The following is a 19,567-nucleotide window of genomic DNA, read 5'->3' on the forward strand; positions in this document are numbered from 1 at the left end:
GTGTGATGTTTACTGTTAATTTTGATTATTTATTATCTACTTCACTTGCTATGGCAATGTTAACATATCTTTCCCATGACAATAAAGCCCTTAAATGTAATTGAATCGATACAGAGAGTGATACAGGGAGAGACACAGAGACAGAGATACCCATATTTCTGCTTATTTATTTTATCTCGTGTCCTTTAACCATTTGTACATTGTTAAAACACTGTATATATATATATAATATGACATTTGTAATGTCTTTATGGTTTTGAAACTTCTGTACGTGTAATGTTTATTGTTAATTTTTATTGTTTATTTCACTTTATATATTCACTTTATATATTATCTACCTCACTTGCTTTGGCAATGTTAACACATGTTTCCCATGCCAATAAAGCCCTTGAATTGAATTGAAAGAGAGAGACAGATAGATAGATAGATACAAAGAGAGATATATAGACAGATGGATAGATTGTCACGCCCTGGCCTTAGTATTCTGTGTTTTCGTTAGTATTTTGGTGAGGCCAGGGTGTGACATGGGGATTTATGTGGTTTGTTTTGTCTGGGGTTGTTTGTAGTTATGGGATTGTGGTTAGAGTAGTACTCTAGGTAAGTCTATGGTTGCCTAGAGTGGTTCTCAATCAGAGGCAGGTGTTTATCGTTGTCTCTGATTGGGAACCATATTTAGGCAGCATATTCTTTAGGCCTCTTGTGGGTGATTGTTCCTGTCTTTGTGTTTGTGGCACCAGATAGGACTGTTTCAGTTTTTTCATGTTTCTTGTTTTGTAGATTGTTGTACTTTCATCTTTATTAAAGATGTACAAAACTAACCACGCTGCATTTTGGTCGGCCTCTCTTTCCCCAGAAGAAAACCGTAGATAGAGATATAGATCGATACAGAGAGAGAGAGATTTTTTTTGACTATGCTCTTTGACTATGTACAGACTCAGGGAGCATAGCCTTGCTATTGAGAAAGCCATGTCTGCCTACGGCGGCCTATGTGCTCACTGCCCACACAATGAGGTGGAAACTGAGCTGCACTTCCTAACCTCCTGCCAAATGTATGACCATATTAGAGACACATATTTCCCTCAGATTACACAGATCCACAAAGACTTCGAAAACTACTGGGTGAAATTCCACAGTGTTCCATCACAGCAGCAAGATTTGTGACCTGTTGCCACCAGAAAAGGTCAACCAGTGAAGAACAAACACCATTGTAAATACAACCCATATTTATGCTTATTTATTTTCCCTTGTGTACTTTAACCATTTGTACATTGTTACAACACATTATATAACATTAGTAATGTCTCTATTCTTTCGGAACTTCTATGAGTGTAATGTTTACTGTTAATTTGTATTGTTTATTTCAGTTTTGTATATTATCTACCTCACTTGTTTTGGCAATGTTAACACATGTTTCCCATGTCAATAAAGCCCCTTGAATTGAATTGAATTGAGAGACAGAGAGAGAGAGAGAGCGAGAGAGAGACTGACTATTGTTACTGTAAATAAGCTAATTTAATTCACCTATAATCCTGTTACACACTCCATCTCACTGGCAGCTTCCTGGTTACACACACACACACACACACACACACACACACACACACACACACACACACACACACACACACACACACACACACACACACACACACACACACACACACACACACACACACACACACACACACACACACACACACACACACACACACACACACACCTCTCCCTCCCTCCCTCCCTGCTGAGTAAGAGGAAGATAAGTATTCTCCATGTCTATTTCATTGCACAGTGGGAGCCAGGCCAGCATTCTAATGACAGGGTTCGTAAAGCACAGCATACCGTTTAGACAACGCACTGGGACTGTCAACTCCTGAACCCAAATATGTGTGTGTGTGTGTGTGTGTGTGTGTGTGTGTGTGTGTGTGTGTGTGTGTGTGTGTGTGTGTGTGTGTGTGTGTGTGTGTGTGTGTGTGTGTGTGTGTGTGTGTGTGTGTGTGTGTGTGTGTGTGTGTGTGAAGCTTAGAGAGTACATAGTAAACGGTAAAATATCTCGTTGCTCGTCGTAAACCAATATTGTTATGGAGGGATGCAGCTTGTTTAGCCAATGAGAAGTGTTGGGAGTTTCTGTCTGGGTTAAAGGTCAATCTCATTTAAGCTCAGGAGATTCATATACAGTGCCTTGCGAAAGTATTCGGCCCCCTTGAACTTTGCGACCTTTTGCCACATTTCAGGCTTCAAACATAAAGATATAAAACTGTATTTTTTTGTGAAGAATCAACAACAAGTGGGACACAATCATGAAGTGGAACGACATTTATTGGATATTTCAAACTTTTTTAACAAATCAAAAACTCAAAAATTGGGCGTGCAAAATTATTCAGCCCCCTTAAGTTAATACTTTGTAGCGCCACCTTTTGCTGCGATTACAGCTGTAAGTCGCTTGGGGTATGTCTCTATCAGTTTTGCACATCGAGAGACTGAAATTTTTTCCCATTCCTCCTTGCAAAACAGCTCGAGCTCAGTGAGGTTGGATGGAGAGCATTTGTGAACAGCAGTTTTCAGTTCTTTCCACAGATTCTCGATTGGATTCAGGTCTGGACTTTGACTTGGCCATTCTAACACCTGGATATGTTTATTTTTGAACCATTCCATTGTAGATTTTGCTTTATGTTTTGGATCATTGTCTTGTTGGAAGACAAATCTCCGTCCCAGTCTCAGGTCTTTTGCAGACTCCATCAGGTTTTCTTCCAGAATGGTCCTGTATTTGGCTCCATCCATCTTCCCATCAATTTTAACCATCTTCCCTGTCCCTGCTGAAGAAAAGCAGGCCCAAACCATGATGCTGCCACCACCATGTTTGACAGTGGGGATGGTGTGTTCAGGGTGATGAGCTGTGTTGCTTTTACGCCAAACATAACGTTTTGCATTGTTGCCAAAAAGTTCAATTTTGGTTTCATCTGACCAGAGCACCTTCTTCCACATGTTTGGTGTGTCTCCCAGGTGGCTTGTGGCAAACTTTAAACAACACTTTTTATGGATATCTTTAAGAAATGGCTTTCTTCTTGCCGCTCTTCCATAAAGGCCAGATTTGTGCAATATACGACTGATTGTTGTCCTATGGACAGAGTCTCCCACCTCAGCTGTAGATCTCTGCAGTTCATCCAGAGTGATCATGGGCCTCTTGGCTGCATCTCTGATCAGTCTTCTCCTTGTATGAGCTGAAAGTTTAGAGGAACGGCCAGGTCTTGGTAGATTTGCAGTGGTCTGATACTCCTTCCATTTCAATATTATCGCTTGCACAGTGCTCGTTGGGATGTTTAAAGCTTGGGAAATCTTTTTGTATCCAAATCCGGCTTTAAACTTCTTCACAACAGTATCTCGGACCTGCCTGGTGTGTTCCTTGTTCTTCATGATGCTCTCTGCGCTTTTAACGGACCTCTGAGACTATCACAGTGCAGGTGCATTTATACGGAGACTTGATTACACACAGGTGGATTGTATTTATCATCATTAGTCATTTAGGTCAACATTGGATCATTCAGAGATCCTCACTGAACTTCTGGAGAGAGTTTGCTGCACTGAAAGTAAAGGGGCTGAATAATTTTGCACGCCCAATTTTTCAGTTTTTGATTTGTTAAAAAAGTTTGAAATATCCAATAAATGTCGTTCCACTTCATGATTGTGTCCCACTTGTTGTTGATTCTTCACAAAAAAATAAAATTTTATATCTTTATGTTTGAAGTCTGAAATGTGGCAAAAGGTCGCAAAGTTCAAGGGGGCCGAATACTTTCGCAAGGCACTGTATATATGGTATATATATATGATTTCGATAGTTTGAATGGAATTTGAGTTGACAGAACTGAAGGTGACCCATACCTCAGTCCTTCTCTGGGTTTCCTGGGTATTACTGTATGTTGTTGTTTACACTGCTGTCATGAACTTGGCCAGTGGTGAACAAAGGCAGGAGATTTGGTCTTTGGAAAATGAAATCACTGAAACCTGGATTGATGTGTGAAGAGACGGTGTTCTACAGAACCAGTGACCAGTGTTCTACAGAACCAGTGTTCTACAAAACCACCGCTTCATTTGAGCCTCTCGGAACCCATTTACCAGGATCCGGTACCTCTCAATGTCTGTCTGTCTGTCTGTCTGACTGCCTGCCTGCCTGCCTGCCTGCCTGTCTGTCTGCCTGTCTGTCTGTCTGTCTATCTGTCTGTCTGTCTGTCTGTCTGTCTGTCTCTAATAGAGATGACCCTAACCTCTCATCTCTGTCTGTCTGTCTGCCTGTCTCTCTGTCTCTAATAGAGATGACCCTAACCTCTCATCTCTGTCTGTCTGTCTCTCTGTCTCTCTGTCTCTAATAGAGATGACCCTAACCTCTCATCTCTGTCTCTCTGTCTCTCTGTCTCTAATAGAGATGACCCTAACCTCTCATCTCTGTCTGTCTGTCTCTCTGTCTCTCTGTCTCTAACAGAGATGACCCTAACCTCTCATCTCTGTCTGTCTGTCTGTCTGTCTCTCTGTCTCTCTGTCTCTAATAGAGATGACCCTAACCTCTCATCTCTGTCTGTCTGTCTCTCTGTCTCTAATAGAGATGACCCTAACCTCTCATCTCTGTCTGTCTGTCTCTCTGTCTCTAACAGAGATGACCCTAACCTCTCATCTCTGTCTGTCTGTCTGTCTGTCTCTCTGTCTCTCTGTATCTAATAGAGATGACCCTAACCTCTCATCTCTGTCTGTCTGTCTCTCTGTCTCTAACAGAGATGACCCTAACCTCTCATCTCTCTCTGTCTGTCTGTCTCTCTGTCTCTAACAGAGATGACCCTAACCTCTCATCTCTGTCTGTCTGTCTCTCTGTCTCTCTGTCTCTAACAGAGATGACCCTAACCTCTCATCTCTGTCTGTCTGTCTGTCTCTCTGTCTCTAACAGAGATGACCCTAACCTCTCATCTCTGTCTGTCTGTCTCTCTGTCTCTAACAGAGATGACCCTAACCTCTCATCTCTGTCTGTCTGTCTGTCTCTCTGTCTCTCTGTCTCTAACAGAGATGACCCTAACCTCTCATCTCTGTCTGTCTGTCTCTCTGTCTCTCTGTCTCTAACAGAGATGACCCTAACCTCTCATCTCTGTCTGTCTGTCTCTCTGTCTCTCTGTCTCTAACAGAGATGACCCTAACCTCTCATCTCTGTCTGTCTGTCTCTCTGTCTCTCTGTCTCTAACAGAGATGACCCTAACCTCTCATCTCTGTCTGTCTGTCTGTCTGTCTCTCTGTCTCTAACAGAGATGACCCTAACCTCTCATCTCTGTCTGTCTGTCTCTCTGTCTCTAACAGAGATGACCCTAACCTCTCATCTCTGTCTGTCTGTCTGTCTGTCTCTCTGTCTCTAACAGAGATGACCCTAACCTCTCATCTCTGTCTGTCTGTCTCTCTGTCTCTCTGTCTCTAACAGAGATGACCCTAACCTCTCATCTCTGTCTGTCTGTCTGTCTGTCTCTCTGTCTCTAACAGAGATGACCCTAACCTCTCATCTCTGTCTGTCTGTCTGTCTGTCTCTCTGTCTCTAACAGAGATGACCCTAACCTCTCATCTCTGTCTGTCTGTCTCTCTGTCTCTAACAGAGATGACCCTAACCTCTCATCTCTGTCTGTCTGTCTGTCTGTCTCTCTGTCTCTAATAGAGATGACCCTAACCTCTCATCTCTGTCTGTCTGTCTGTCTGTCTCTCTGTCTCTAATAGAGATGACCCTAACCGCTCATCTCTGTCTGTCTGTCTGTCTCTCTGTCTCTAACAGAGATGACCCTAACCTCTCATCTCTGTCTGTCTGTCTGTCTGTCTCTCTGTCTCTAACAGAGATGACCCTAACCTCTCATCTCTGTCTGTCTGTCTGTCTGTCTGTCTCTCTGTCTCTAATAGAGATGACCCTAACCTCTCATCTCTGTCTGTCTGTCTCTCTGTCTCTAACAGAGATGACCCTAACCTCTCATCTCTCTCTGTCTGTCTGTCTCTCTGTCTCTAACAGAGATGACCCTAACCTCTCATCTCTGTCTGTCTGTCTGTCTGTCTCTCTGTCTCTCTGTCTCTAATAGAGATGACCCTAACCTCTCATCTCTGTCTGTCTGTCTCTCTGTCTCTAACAGAGATGACCCTAACCTCTCATCTCTCTCTGTCTGTCTGTCTCTCTGTCTCTAACAGAGATGACCCTAACCTCTCATCTCTGTCTGTCTGTCTCTCTGTCTCTCTGTCTCTAACAGAGATGACCCTAACCTCTCATCTCTGTCTGTCTGTCTCTCTGTATCTCTGTCTCTAACAGAGATGACCCTAACCTCTCATCTCTGTCTGTCTGTCTCTCTGTCTCTCTGTCTCTAACAGAGATGACCCTAACCTCTCATCTCTGTCTGTCTGTCTGTCTCTCTGTCTCTAACAGAGATGACCCTAACCTCTCATCTCTGTCTGTCTGTCTCTCTGTCTCTAACAGAGATGACCCTAACCTCTCATCTCTGTCTGTCTGTCTGTCTCTCTGTCTCTCTGTCTCTAACAGAGATGACCCTAACCTCTCATCTCTGTCTGTCTGTCTCTCTGTCTCTCTGTCTCTAACAGAGATGACCCTAACCTCTCATCTCTGTCTGTCTGTCTCTCTGTCTCTCTGTCTCTAACAGAGATGACCCTAACCTCTCATCTCTGTCTGTCTGTCTCTCTGTCTCTAACAGAGATGACCCTAACCTCTCATCTCTGTCTGTCTGTCTCTCTGTCTCTCTGTCTCTAACAGAGATGACCCTAACCTCTCATCTCTGTCTGTCTGTCTCTCTGTCTCTAACAGAGATGACCCTAACCTCTCATCTCTGTCTGTCTGTCTCTCTGTCTCTCTGTCTCTAACAGAGATGACCCTAACCTCTCATCTCTGTCTGTCTGTCTCTCTGTCTCTCTGTCTCTAACAGAGATGACCCTAACCTCTCATCTCTGTCTGTCTGTCTGTCTGTCTCTCTGTCTCTAACAGAGATGACCCTAACCTCTCATCTCTGTCTGTCTGTCTGTCTGTCTCTCTGTCTCTAACAGAGATGACCCTAACCTCTCATCTCTGTCTGTCTGTCTCTCTGTCTCTAACAGAGATGACCCTAACCTCTCATCTCTGTCTGTCTGTCTGTCTGTCTCTCTGTCTCTAATAGAGATGACCCTAACCTCTCATCTCTGTCTGTCTGTCTGTCTCTCTGTCTCTAATAGAGATGACCCTAACCTCTCATCTCTGTCTGTCTGTCTGTCTCTCTGTCTCTAACAGAGATGACCCTAACCTCTCATCTCTGTCTGTCTGTCTGTCTGTCTCTCTGTCTCTAACAGAGATGACCCTAACCTCTCATCTCTGTCTGTCTGTCTGTCTGTCTCTCTGTCTCTAATAGAGATGACCCTAACCTCTCATCTCTGTCTGTCTGTCTCTCTGTCTCTAACAGAGATGACCCTAACCTCTCATCTCTGTCTGTCTGTCTCTCTGTCTCTCTGTCTCTAACAGAGATGACCCTAACCTCTCATCTCTGTCTGTCTGTCTGTCTGTCTCTCTGTCTCTAACAGAGATGACCCTAACCTCTCATCTCTGTCTGTCTGTCTGTCTGTCTGTCTCTCTGTCTCTAACAGAGATGACCCTAACCTCTCATCTCTGTCTGTCTGTCTCTCTGTCTCTAATAGAGATTACCCTAACCTCTCATCTCTGTCTGTCTGTCTGTCTGTCGCTCTGTCTCTAACAGAGATGACCCTAACCTCTCATCTCTGTCTGTCTGTCTCTCTGTCTCTAATAGAGATTACCCTAACCTCTCATCTCTGTCTGTCTGTCTGTCTGTCTCTCTGTCTCTAACAGAGATGACCCTAACCTCTCATCTCTCCAGCGGTGAAGTACATGTGTCAACGTTACAGAATTCCTGCCGTCTGTTCAGAAAGAAATCAAATCATTCTGATTACCATACCAGGAGAAGGTCTATAATTTAGACACAGAGGATTCATGGTTATTATTATAATTAAAACAATGTGATAATTATAGCCTAGCTGTGGATTGTGTGTCGACCAATCACAAGGCATTGTCTAGAGACGGGAACGGACGGTGAAGGTGATAATTACAGCCTAGCTGTGGATTGTGTGTCGACCAATCACAAGGCATTGTCTAGAGTTATGGCATTGTCTAGAGTTATCAACTAACAGAGAGGCCTGTTGAACGAACAGACTAGTCTATTACTATACCAGAGTCATGTACTCTACTGTACTACATCACTATACCAGAGTCATGTACTCTACTGTTCTACACCACTATACCAGAGTCATGTACTCTACTGTTCTACATCACTATACCAGAGTCATGTACTCTACTGTTCTACACCACTATACCAGAGTCATGTACTCTACTGTTCTACATCACTATACCAGAGTCATGTACTCTACTGTTCTACACCACTATACCAGAGTCATGTACTCTACTGTTCTACATCACTATACCAGAGTCATGTACTCTACTGTTCTACATCACTATACCAGAGTCATGTACTCTACTGTTCTACACCACTATACCAGAGTCATGTACTCTACTGTTCTACATCACTATACCAGAGTCATGTACTCTACTGTTCTACACCACTATACCAGAGTCATGTACTCTACTGTTCTACATCACTATACCAGAGTCATGTACTCTACTGTTCTACATCACTATACCAGAGTCATGTACTCTACTGTTCTACATCACTATACCAGAGTCATGTACTCTACTGTTCTACATCACTATACCAGAGTCATGTACTCTACTGTTCTACATCACTATACCAGAGTCATGTACTCTACTGTTCTACATCACTATACCAGAGTCATGTACTCTACTGTTCTACATCACTATACCAGAGTCATGTACTCTACTGTTCTACATCACTATACCAGAGTCATGTACTCTACTGTTCTACACCACTATACCAGAGTCATGTACTCTACTGTTCTACATCACTATACCAGAGTCATGTACTCTACTGTTCTACATCACTATACCAGAGTCATGTACTCTACTGTTCTACATCACTATACCAGAGTCATGTACTCTACTGTTCTACATCACTATACCAGAGTCATGTACTCTACTGTTCTACATCACTATACCAGAGTCATGTACTCTACTGTTCTACACCACTATACCAGAGTCATGTACTCTACTGTTCTACATCACTATACCAGAGTCATGTACTCTACTGTTCTACATCACTATACCAGAGTCATGTACTCTACTGTTCTACATCACTATACCAGAGTCATGTACTCTACTGTTCTACACCACTATACCAGAGTCATGTACTCTACTGTTCTACATCACTATACCAGAGTCATGTACTCTACTGTTCTACACCACTATACCAGAGTCATGTACTCTACTGTTCTACATCACTATACCAGAGTCATGTACTCTACTGTTCTACATCACTATACCAGAGTCATGTACTCTACTGTTCTACATCACTATACCAGAGTCATGTACTCTACTGTTCTACATCACTATACCAGAGTCATGTACTCTACTGTTCTACATCACTATACCAGAGTCATGTACTCTACTGTTCTACATCACTATACCAGAGTCATGTACTCTACTGTTCTACATCACTATACCAGAGTCATGTACTCTACTGTTCTACACCACTATACCAGAGTCATGTACTCTACTGTTCTACATCACTATACCAGAGTCATGTACTCTACTGTTCTACATCACTATACCAGAGTCATGTACTCTACTGTTCTAAATCACTATACCAGAGTCATGTACTCTACTGTTCTACACCACTATACCAGAGTCATGTACTCTACTGTTCTAAATCACTATACCAGAGTCATGTACTCTACTGTTCTACATCACTATACCAGAGTCATGTACTCTACTGTTCTACATCACTATACCAGAGTCATGTACTCTACTGTTCTACATCACTATACCAGAGTCATGTACTCTACTGTTCTACACCACTATACCAGAGTCATGTACTCTACTGTTCTACATCACTATACCAGAGTCATGTACTCTACTGTTCTACACCACTATACCAGAGTCATGTACTCTACTGTTCTACATCACTATACCAGAGTCATGTACTCTTCTGTTCTACATCACTATACCAGAGTCATGTACTCTACTGTTCTAAATCACTATACCAGAGTCATATACTCTACTTTTCTACATCACTATACCAGAGTCATGTACTCTACTGTTCTACATCACTATACCAGAGTCATGTACTCTCCTGTTCTACATCACTATACCAGAGTCATGTACTCTACTGTTCTACATCACTATACCAGAGTCATGTACTCTTCTGTTCTACATCACTATACCAGAGTCATGTACTCTACTGTTCTACATCACTATACCAGAGTCATGTACTCTACTGTTCTACATCACTATACCAGAGTCATGTACTCTACTGTTCTACATCACTATACCAGAGTCATGTACTCTACTGTTCTACACCACTATACCAGAGTCATGTACTCTACTGTTCTACATCACTATACCAGAGTCATGTACTCTACTGTTCTACATCACTATACCAGAGTCATGTACTCTACTGTTCTAAATCACTATACCAGAGTCATGTACTCTACTGTTCTACACCACTATACCAGAGTCATGTACTCTACTGTTCTAAATCACTATACCAGAGTCATGTACTCTACTGTTCTACATCACTATAACAGAGTCATGTACTCTACTGTTCTACATCACTATACCAGAGTCATGTACTCTACTGTTCTACATCACTATACCAGAGTCATGTACTCTACTGTTCTACACCACTATACCAGAGTCATGTACTCTACTGTTCTACATCACTATACCAGAGTCATGTACTCTACTGTTCTACACCACTATACCAGAGTCATGTACTCTACTGTTCTACATCACTATACCAGAGTCATGTACTCTTCTGTTCTACATCACTATACCAGAGTCATGTACTCTACTGTTCTAAATCACTATACCAGAGTCATGTACTCTACTGTTCTACATCACTATACCAGAGTCATGTACTCTACTGTTCTACATCACTATACCAGAGTCATGTACTCTCCTGTTCTACATCACTATACCAGAGTCATGTACTCTACTGTTCTACATCACTATACCAGAGTCATGTACTCTACTGTTCTACATCACTATACCAGAGTCATGTACTCTACTGTTCTACATCACTATACCAGAGTCATGTACTCTACTGTTCTACACAACTATACCAGAGTCATGTACTCTACTGTTCTACATCACTATACCAGAGTCATGTACTCTACTGTTCTACATCACTATACCAGAGTCATGTACTCTACTGTTCTACACCACTATACCAGAGTCATGTACTCTACTGTTCTACATCACTATACCAGAGTCATGTACTCTACTGTTCTACATCACTATACCAGAGTCATGTACTCTACTGTTCTACATCACTATACCAGAGTCATGTACTCTACTGTTCTACATCACTATACCAGAGTCATGTACTCTACTGTTCTACATCACTATACCAGAGTCATGTACTCTACTGTTCTACATCACTATACCAGAGTCATGTACTCTACTGTTCTACATCACTATACCAGAGTCATGTACTCTTCTGTTCTACATCACTATACCAGAGTCATGTACTCTACTGTTCTACATCACTATACCAGAGTCATGTACTCTACTGTTCTACATCACTATACCAGAGTCATGTACTCTACTGTTCTACACCACTATACCAGAGTCATGTACTCTACTGTTCTACATCACTATACCAGAGTCATGTACTCTACTGTTCTACATCACTATACCAGAGTCATGTACTCTACTGTTCCACATCACTATACCAGAGTCATGTACACTACTGTTCTACATCACTATACCAGAGTCATGTACTCTACTGTTCCACATCACTATACCAGAGTCATGTACTCTACTGTTCTACACCACTATACCAGAGTCATGTACTCTACTGTTCTACATCACTATACCAGAGTCATGTACTCTACTGTTCTACATCACTATACCAGAGTCATGTACTCTACTGTTCCACATCACTATACCAGAGTCATGTACTCTACTGTTCTACACCACTATACCAGAGTCATGTACTCTACTGTTCTACACCACTATACCAGAGTCATGTACTCTACTGTTCTACATCACTATACCAGAGTCATGTACTCTACTGTTCTACATCACTATACCAGAGTCATGTACTCTACTGTTCTACACCACTATACCAGAGTCATGTACTCTACTGTTCTACATCACTATACCAGAGTCATGTACTCTACTGTTCTACATCACTATACCAGAGTCATGTACTCTACTGTTCCACATCACTATACCAGAGTCATGTACACTACTGTTCTACATCACTATACCAGAGTCATGTACTCTACTGTTCCACATCACTATACCAGAGTCATGTACTCTACTGTTCTACACCACTATACCAGAGTCATGTACTCTACTGTTCTACATCACTATACCAGAGTCATGTACTCTACTGTTCTACATCACTATACCAGAGTCATGTACTCTACTGTTCTACACCACTATACCAGAGTCATGTACTCTACTGTTCTACATCACTATACCAGAGTCATGTACTCTACTGTTCTACATCACTATACCAGAGTCATGTACTCTACTGTTCTACATCACTATACCAGAGTCATGTACTCTACTGTTCTACATCACTATACCAGAGTCATGTACTCTACTGTTCTACACCACTATACCAGAGTCATGTACTCTACTGTTCTACACCACTATACCAGAGTCATGTACTCTACTGTTCTACATCACTATACCAGAGTCATGTACTCTACTGTTCTACATCACTATACCAGAGTCATGTACTCTACTGTTCTACATCACTATACCAGAGTCATGTACTCTACTGTTCTACATCACTATACCAGAGTCATGTACTCTTCTGTTCTACATCACTATACCAGAGTCATGTACTCTACTGTTCTACATCACTATACCAGAGTCATGTACTCTACTGTTCTACATCACTATACCAGAGTCATGTACTCTACTGTTCTACACCACTATACCAGAGTCATGTACTCTACTGTTCTACATCACTATACCAGAGTCATGTACTCTACTGTTCTACATCACTATACCAGAGTCATGTACTCTACTGTTCTACACCACTATACCAGAGTCATGTACTCTACTGTTCTACATCACTATACCAGAGTCATGTACTCTACTGTTCTACATCACTATACCAGAGTCATGTACTCTACTGTTCTACATCACTATACCAGAGTCATGTACTCTACTGTTCTACATCACTATACCAGAGTCATGTACTCTACTGTTCTACATCACTATACCAGAGTCATGTACTCTACTGTTCTACATCACTATACCAGAGTCATGTACTCTACTGTTCTACATCACTATACCAGAGTCATGTACTCTACTGTTCTACATCACTATACCAGAGTCATGTACTCTACTGTTCTACATCACTATACCAGAGTAATGATAATGATGTGCTTTATTTTAAAGGGGTTTTTCTGCTCGGCGTTCCAGGTAAATCAGAGCCACTCTACTTTCTGTTTCCGGCACCTTCCAATATACCAATGAATCACTGTACAAAACAGAATCGTCTTCAACCGATCCATATTTCTGCACAGTGTTGCTGACCAAGCCTCCAGTGTTGACCTATAGGTGAACGAAGGTCAAACAGACTGTAACAGATCAATGGGAAGAAAGCATACCCAGACGGGCTTTAGCCCAGCTTCAACAAAAAAAAAATGGGAATCGACGGAGGGACTTGAACATTCCCGAAAAATATTCCTCGTCCCACAGGAAACGTCAAGTAATAGAAGCTGTAAAGAAGAAGAGAAGAAGAAGAAAGATGGTACCTGCAGTGTACGACCATGGGTCCTGCGTCTGGAGGGTTGCAGGCCTTGACTCGTCGTAGGAAGGCCAGGAAGGGGGTGGGGTGTTCGGGGACCCCGTGGTCCGGCCAGGCTGTAAACTGGAACTGACGAATCTCACGCTTCTCATTGGAGCCACTCTGGAGGAGGGGAGAGGAGGGGAGGGGAGGATGGGAGGGGAGAGGAGAGGAGAGGAGAGGAGAGAGAGGACCAGGGAGAGGGGATGGGAGAGAGGAGGAGAAGAGAGGAGGAGAGGAGAGGAGAGAGAGGACCAGGGAGAGGGGATGGGAGAGAGGAGGAGAAGAGAGGAGGAGAGGAGAGGAGGTTACACAAAAATTAGGAGAGGAGAGGAGAAGATGGGAGAGGAGAGGATGAGAGGGGAGGGGAGAGAGGAGAGAGAGAGGAGAGAAAGGACCAGGGAGAGGAGAGGATGGGAGGGGAGGGGAGAGAGAGGAGAGAGAGGAGAGAAAGGACCAGGGAGAGGAGAGGAGAGGATGGGAGGGGAGGGGAGAGAGAGGAGAGAGGGGAGAGAGAGGAGAGAGAGGAGAGGATGGGAGGGGAGGGGAGAGAGAGGAGAGAGAGGAGAGGAGGTTACACAACAAGTATACACATAAAACACACGTCCGTCTGTCTGTCTCTCTGTGTCTCTCTCTCACACACACACACACACACACACACACACACACACACACACACACACACACACACACACAACCCCCCCCCCCCCCCACACACACACAACCCCCCCTTACACACACACACACACACACACACACACACACACACACACACAACCCCCCCCCCCCCCCCCACACACACACACAACCCCCCCTTACACACACACACACACAACCCCCCCCCACACACACACAACCCCCCTTCACACACACACACATACACACACACAACCCCCCCCCCCCCCCCCACACACACACACACACACACACACAACCCCCCCCCCCCCCACACACACACACGACCCCCCCCCACACACACACACAACCCCCCCCCACACACACACAACCCCCCTTCACACACACACACATACACACACACAACCCCCCCCACACACACCTTGTAGAGAGCGAAGGTCCTAACAGAGTATGTAGCCAGCTCTACAGTGTCCAGCAGAGTAACCTGTATCAGCCCATATGTCTCTGTTCCTCTGGTAGGCCAGTACTGATCACATTTTACCTGCAGAGACAGAGAGACAACGTCAGAGGGGGGCGAAGGGGGTAAAAAGACTGAGAACAAAAGAGAGAGAGAGAGAAACAGAGAATGAAAGAGAGACCGAATGTGTATGAGAATGTGTGTGTTCTTTACAGAGAATATGAGAGAGCGAGAGAGAGAATGTGAGAGAGAGAGAGACAGAGATAATGAGAGAAGAGATAGGAGAGAGAGAGATAATGAGAGAGAGAGAGATAATGAGAGAAGAGAGGGAGAGAGAGAGAGAGAGAGAGAGAGAGAGAGAGAGAGAGAGAGAGAGAGAATATGAGTGAGAGAGACGGAGAGAGAGAGTGTGTGTGTGTGTGTAGGTACAGTGTGTGAGAGACAGACAGGTGTTATTCTAAGTTATCTATCAGATACTGAACTAGCTATAAGTGGTCACGGGATGTTGTGCTAACCTCTACAAATATGCAAACACCAAACCCCAGCATGCTTTAGCACCGCACCACATCAAATTCCACATAACAAGCAGACAGATTTGTAGTTCTTTTCCAGCCTCAGAAACCACAGGGAGCTAAGGGAACAAAATTACAGAAATCCCCCGGAGAGCCCATGGCAGAGTCAGGCCAAACCAAACGATGAGGATGAGCTAATCCATCCAATTTCACATCAAAGCCAGTGGGGAGACCTGCTCTGCATTCCACTCGTCCAGACTGGATTCTGGTGTTTCTGGCCATTGCTACTCTGTAATTAGCTGTTCTCTTTCTCTGAAACGCTGGGATTATAATACCTCATTATACTGTACTGCTTTCCACAGGGCTGAGACAGCTTCACATAGTGAGACAGCTTGACGTACAGGACACTAGTCTATCTCCTGTTTCTGTAGGGAGACACAGGACACCCCCTGGACAGGACACTAGTCTATCTCCTGTTTCTGTAGTGAGACAGCTTGACATACAGGACACCCCCTGGACAGGACACCCCCTGGACAGGACACTAGTCTATCTCCTGTTTCTGTACTGAGACAGCTTGACGTACAGGACACCCCCTGGACAGGACACCCCCTGGACAGGACACTAGTCTATCTCCTGTTTCTGTAGTGAGACAGCTTGACATACAGGACACCCCCTGGACAGGACACCCCCTGGACAGGACACTAGTCTATCTCCTGTTTCTGTAGTGAGACAGCTTGGTGTACCAGTACACCCCCTGGACACCAGGACACAGGTCTATTACAGGGACATAGCATAGCATTTCTACTGAGAAGCTGGGTTACACACCAGGGAATGACTGGCCTAAACATAGCACATTGTAGCGCCCTGATGTGCTGTATATGTAGGCTAATGCTGATGTACTGAAGCTCTATGGTACAGTCTAACAGTCTAACAGTCTAACAGTCTAATAGTCTAACAGTCTAACAGTCTAACAGTCTAACAGTCTAACAGTCTAACAGTCTAATAGTCTAACAGTCTAACAGTCTAACAGTCTAACAGTCTAACAGTCTAACAGTCTAATAGTCTAACAGTCTAATAGTCTAACAGTCTAACAGTCTAACAGTCTAACAGTCTAATAGTCTAACAGTCTAATAGTCTAACAGTCTAATAGTCTAACAGTCTAATAGTCTAACAATCTAATAGTCTAACAGTCTAACAGTCTAACAGTCTAACAGTCTAATAGTCTAACAGTCTAACAGTCTAATAGTCTAACAGTCTAACAGTCTAACAGTCTAATAGTCTAACAGTCTAACAGTCTAATAGTCTAACAGTCTAATAGTCTAACAGTCTAACAGTCTAACAGTCTAACAGTCTAACAGTCTAATAGTCTAACAGTCTAACAGTCTAACAGTCTAACAGTCTAATAGTCTAACAGTCTAACAGTCTAACAGTCTAATAGTCTAACAGTCTAACAGTCTAATAGTCTAACAGTCTAACAGTCTAATAGTCTAACAGTCTAACAGTCTAACAGTCTAACAGTCTAATAGTCTAATAGTCTAACAGTCTAACAGTCTAACAGTCTAATAGTCTAACAGTCTAACAGTCTAATAGTCTAATAGTCTAACAGTCTAATAGTCTAATAGTCTAACAGTCTAACAGTCTAACAGTCTAACAGTCTAATAGTCTAACAGTCTAACAGTCTAACAGTCTAATAGTCTAACAGTCTAACAGTCTAACAGTCTAACAGTCTAATTAGTCTAACAGTCTAACAGTCTAATTAGTCTAACAGTCTAACAGTCTAATAGTCTAACAGTCTAACAGTCTAAAAGTCTAACAATCTAATAGTCTAACAGTCTAACAGTCTAACAGTCTAATAGTCTAATAGTCTAATAGTCTAACAGTCTAACAGTCTAACAGTCTAACAGTCTAATTAGTCTAACAGTCTAATAGTCTAATAGTCTAACAGTCTAACAGTCTAACAGTCTAACAGTCTAACAGTCTAACAGTCTAACACTCTAACAGTCTAATAGTCTAATAGTCTAACAGTCTAACAGTCTAATAGTCTAACAGTCTAACAGTCTAACAGTCTAATAGTCTAATAGTCTAATAGTCTAACAGTCTAACAGTCTAATAGTCTAACAATCTAATAGTCTAACAGTCTAACAGTCTAACAGTCTAACAGTCTAATAGTCTAATAGTCTAATAGTCTAACAGTCTAACAGTCTAACAGTCTAACAGTCTAATTAGTCTAACAGTCTAACAGTCTAATAGTCTAACAGTCTAACAGTCTAACAGTCTAACAGTCTAACAGTCTAACAGTCTAACAGTCTAACAGTCTAACAGTCTAACACTCTAATAGTCTAATAGTCTAATAGTCTAACAGTCTAACAGTCTAACAGTCTAACAATCTAACAGTCTAACAGTCTAACAGTCTAACAGTCTAATAGTCTAATAGTCTAATAGTCTAATAGTCTAACAGTCTAACAGTCTAATAGTCTAATAGTCTAACAGTCTAATAGTCTAACAATCTAATAGTCTAACAGTCTAACAGTCTAATAGTCTAATAGTCTAATAGTCTAACAGTCTAACAGTCTAACAGTCTAATAGTCTAATAGTCTAATAGTCTAACAGTCTAACAGTCTAACAATCTAACAGTCTAACAGTCTAACAGTCTAACAATCTAATAGTCTAACAGTCTAACAGTCTAACAGTCTAATAGTCTAACAGTCTAACAGTCTAATAGTCTAACAGTCTAACAGTCTAACAGTCTAACAGTCTAATAGTCTAATAGTCTAACAGTCTAACAGTCTAACAGTCTAATAGTCTAATAGTCTAACAGTCTAACAGTCTAATAGTCTAACAGTCTAACAGTCTAACAGTCTAACAGTCTAACAGTCTAACAGTCTAATAGTCTAACAGTCTAACAGTCTAACAGTCTAATAGTCTAATAGTCTAATAGTCTAATAGTCTAACAGTCTAATAGTCTAACAGTCTAACAGTCTAACAGTCTAATAGTCTAACAGTCTAACAGTCAAACAGTCTAATAGTCTAACAGTCTAATAGTCTAATAGTCTAACAGTCTAATAGTCTAATAGTCTAATAGTCTAACAGTCTAACAGTCTAATAGTCTAACAGTCTAACAGTCTAACAGTCTAACAGTCTAATAGTCTAACAGTCTAACAGTCTAACAGTCTAACAGTCTAACAGTCTAATAGTCTAACAGTCTAACAGTCTAACAGTCTAATAGTCTAATAGTCTAACAGTCTAACAGTCTAATAGTCTAACAGTCTAACAGTCTAATAGTCTAACAGTCTAATAGTCTAACAGTCTAACAGTCTAACAGTCTAACAGTCTAATAGTCTAACAGTCTAACAGTCTAACAGTCTAATAGTCTAATAGTCTAATAGTCTAACAGTCTAATAGTCTAATAGTCTAACAGTCTAATAGTCTAACAGTCTAACAGTCTAACAGTCTAATTAGTCTAACAGTCTAACAGTCTAATTAGTCTAACAGTCTAACAGTCTAATAGTCTAACAGTCTAACAGTCTAACAGTCTAACAGTCTAATTAGTCTAACAGTCTAACAGTCTAATTAGTCTAACAGTCTAACAGTCTAACAGTCTAACAGTCTAATAGTCTAATAGTCTAACAGTCTAACAGTCTAACAGTCTAATAGTCTAACAGTCTAACAGTCTAATAGTCTAATAGTCTAACAGTCTAACAGTCTAACAGTCTAATTAGTCTAACAGTCTAACAGTCTAACAGTCTAACAGTCTAACAGTCTAATTAGTCTAACAGTCTAACAGTCTAACAGTCTAACAGTCTAACAGTCTAACAGTCTAATAGTCTAACAGTCTAATAGTCTAATAGTCTAATAGTCTAACAGTCTAACAGTCTAACAGTCTAATAGTCTAACAGTCTAACAGTCTAACAGTCTAATAGTCTAATAGTCTAATAGTCTAACAGTCTAATAGTCTAACAGTCTAACAGTCTAATAGTCTAACAGTCTAACAGTCTAACAGTCTAATAGTCTAACAGTCTAACAGT

General features: G+C 41.9%; 1 protein-coding gene across 1 annotated transcript in view; it reads right to left on the reverse strand.

Moving 5' to 3' along the window:
- LOC110519864 (receptor-type tyrosine-protein phosphatase delta-like) overlaps positions 1 to 19,567 on the reverse strand; it is a 279,764-nt gene that overhangs the window by 39,103 nt on the left and 221,094 nt on the right. Inside the window, exons 34-35 of the mRNA XM_036972586.1 lie at positions 14,995 to 15,114; positions 13,906 to 14,060 (exon numbers count right to left, since the gene is read on the reverse strand). Coding sequence (XP_036828481.1) covers positions 13,906 to 14,060; positions 14,995 to 15,114 — 275 coding nt within the window. The remainder of the gene's footprint in view (positions 1 to 13,905; positions 14,061 to 14,994; positions 15,115 to 19,567) is intronic.

Source organism: Oncorhynchus mykiss, unplaced genomic scaffold (assembly GCF_013265735.2).
Source record: "Oncorhynchus mykiss isolate Arlee unplaced genomic scaffold, USDA_OmykA_1.1 un_scaffold_182, whole genome shotgun sequence".
In the NCBI taxonomy this organism is placed as follows: Eukaryota; Metazoa; Chordata; class Actinopteri; order Salmoniformes; family Salmonidae; genus Oncorhynchus; species Oncorhynchus mykiss.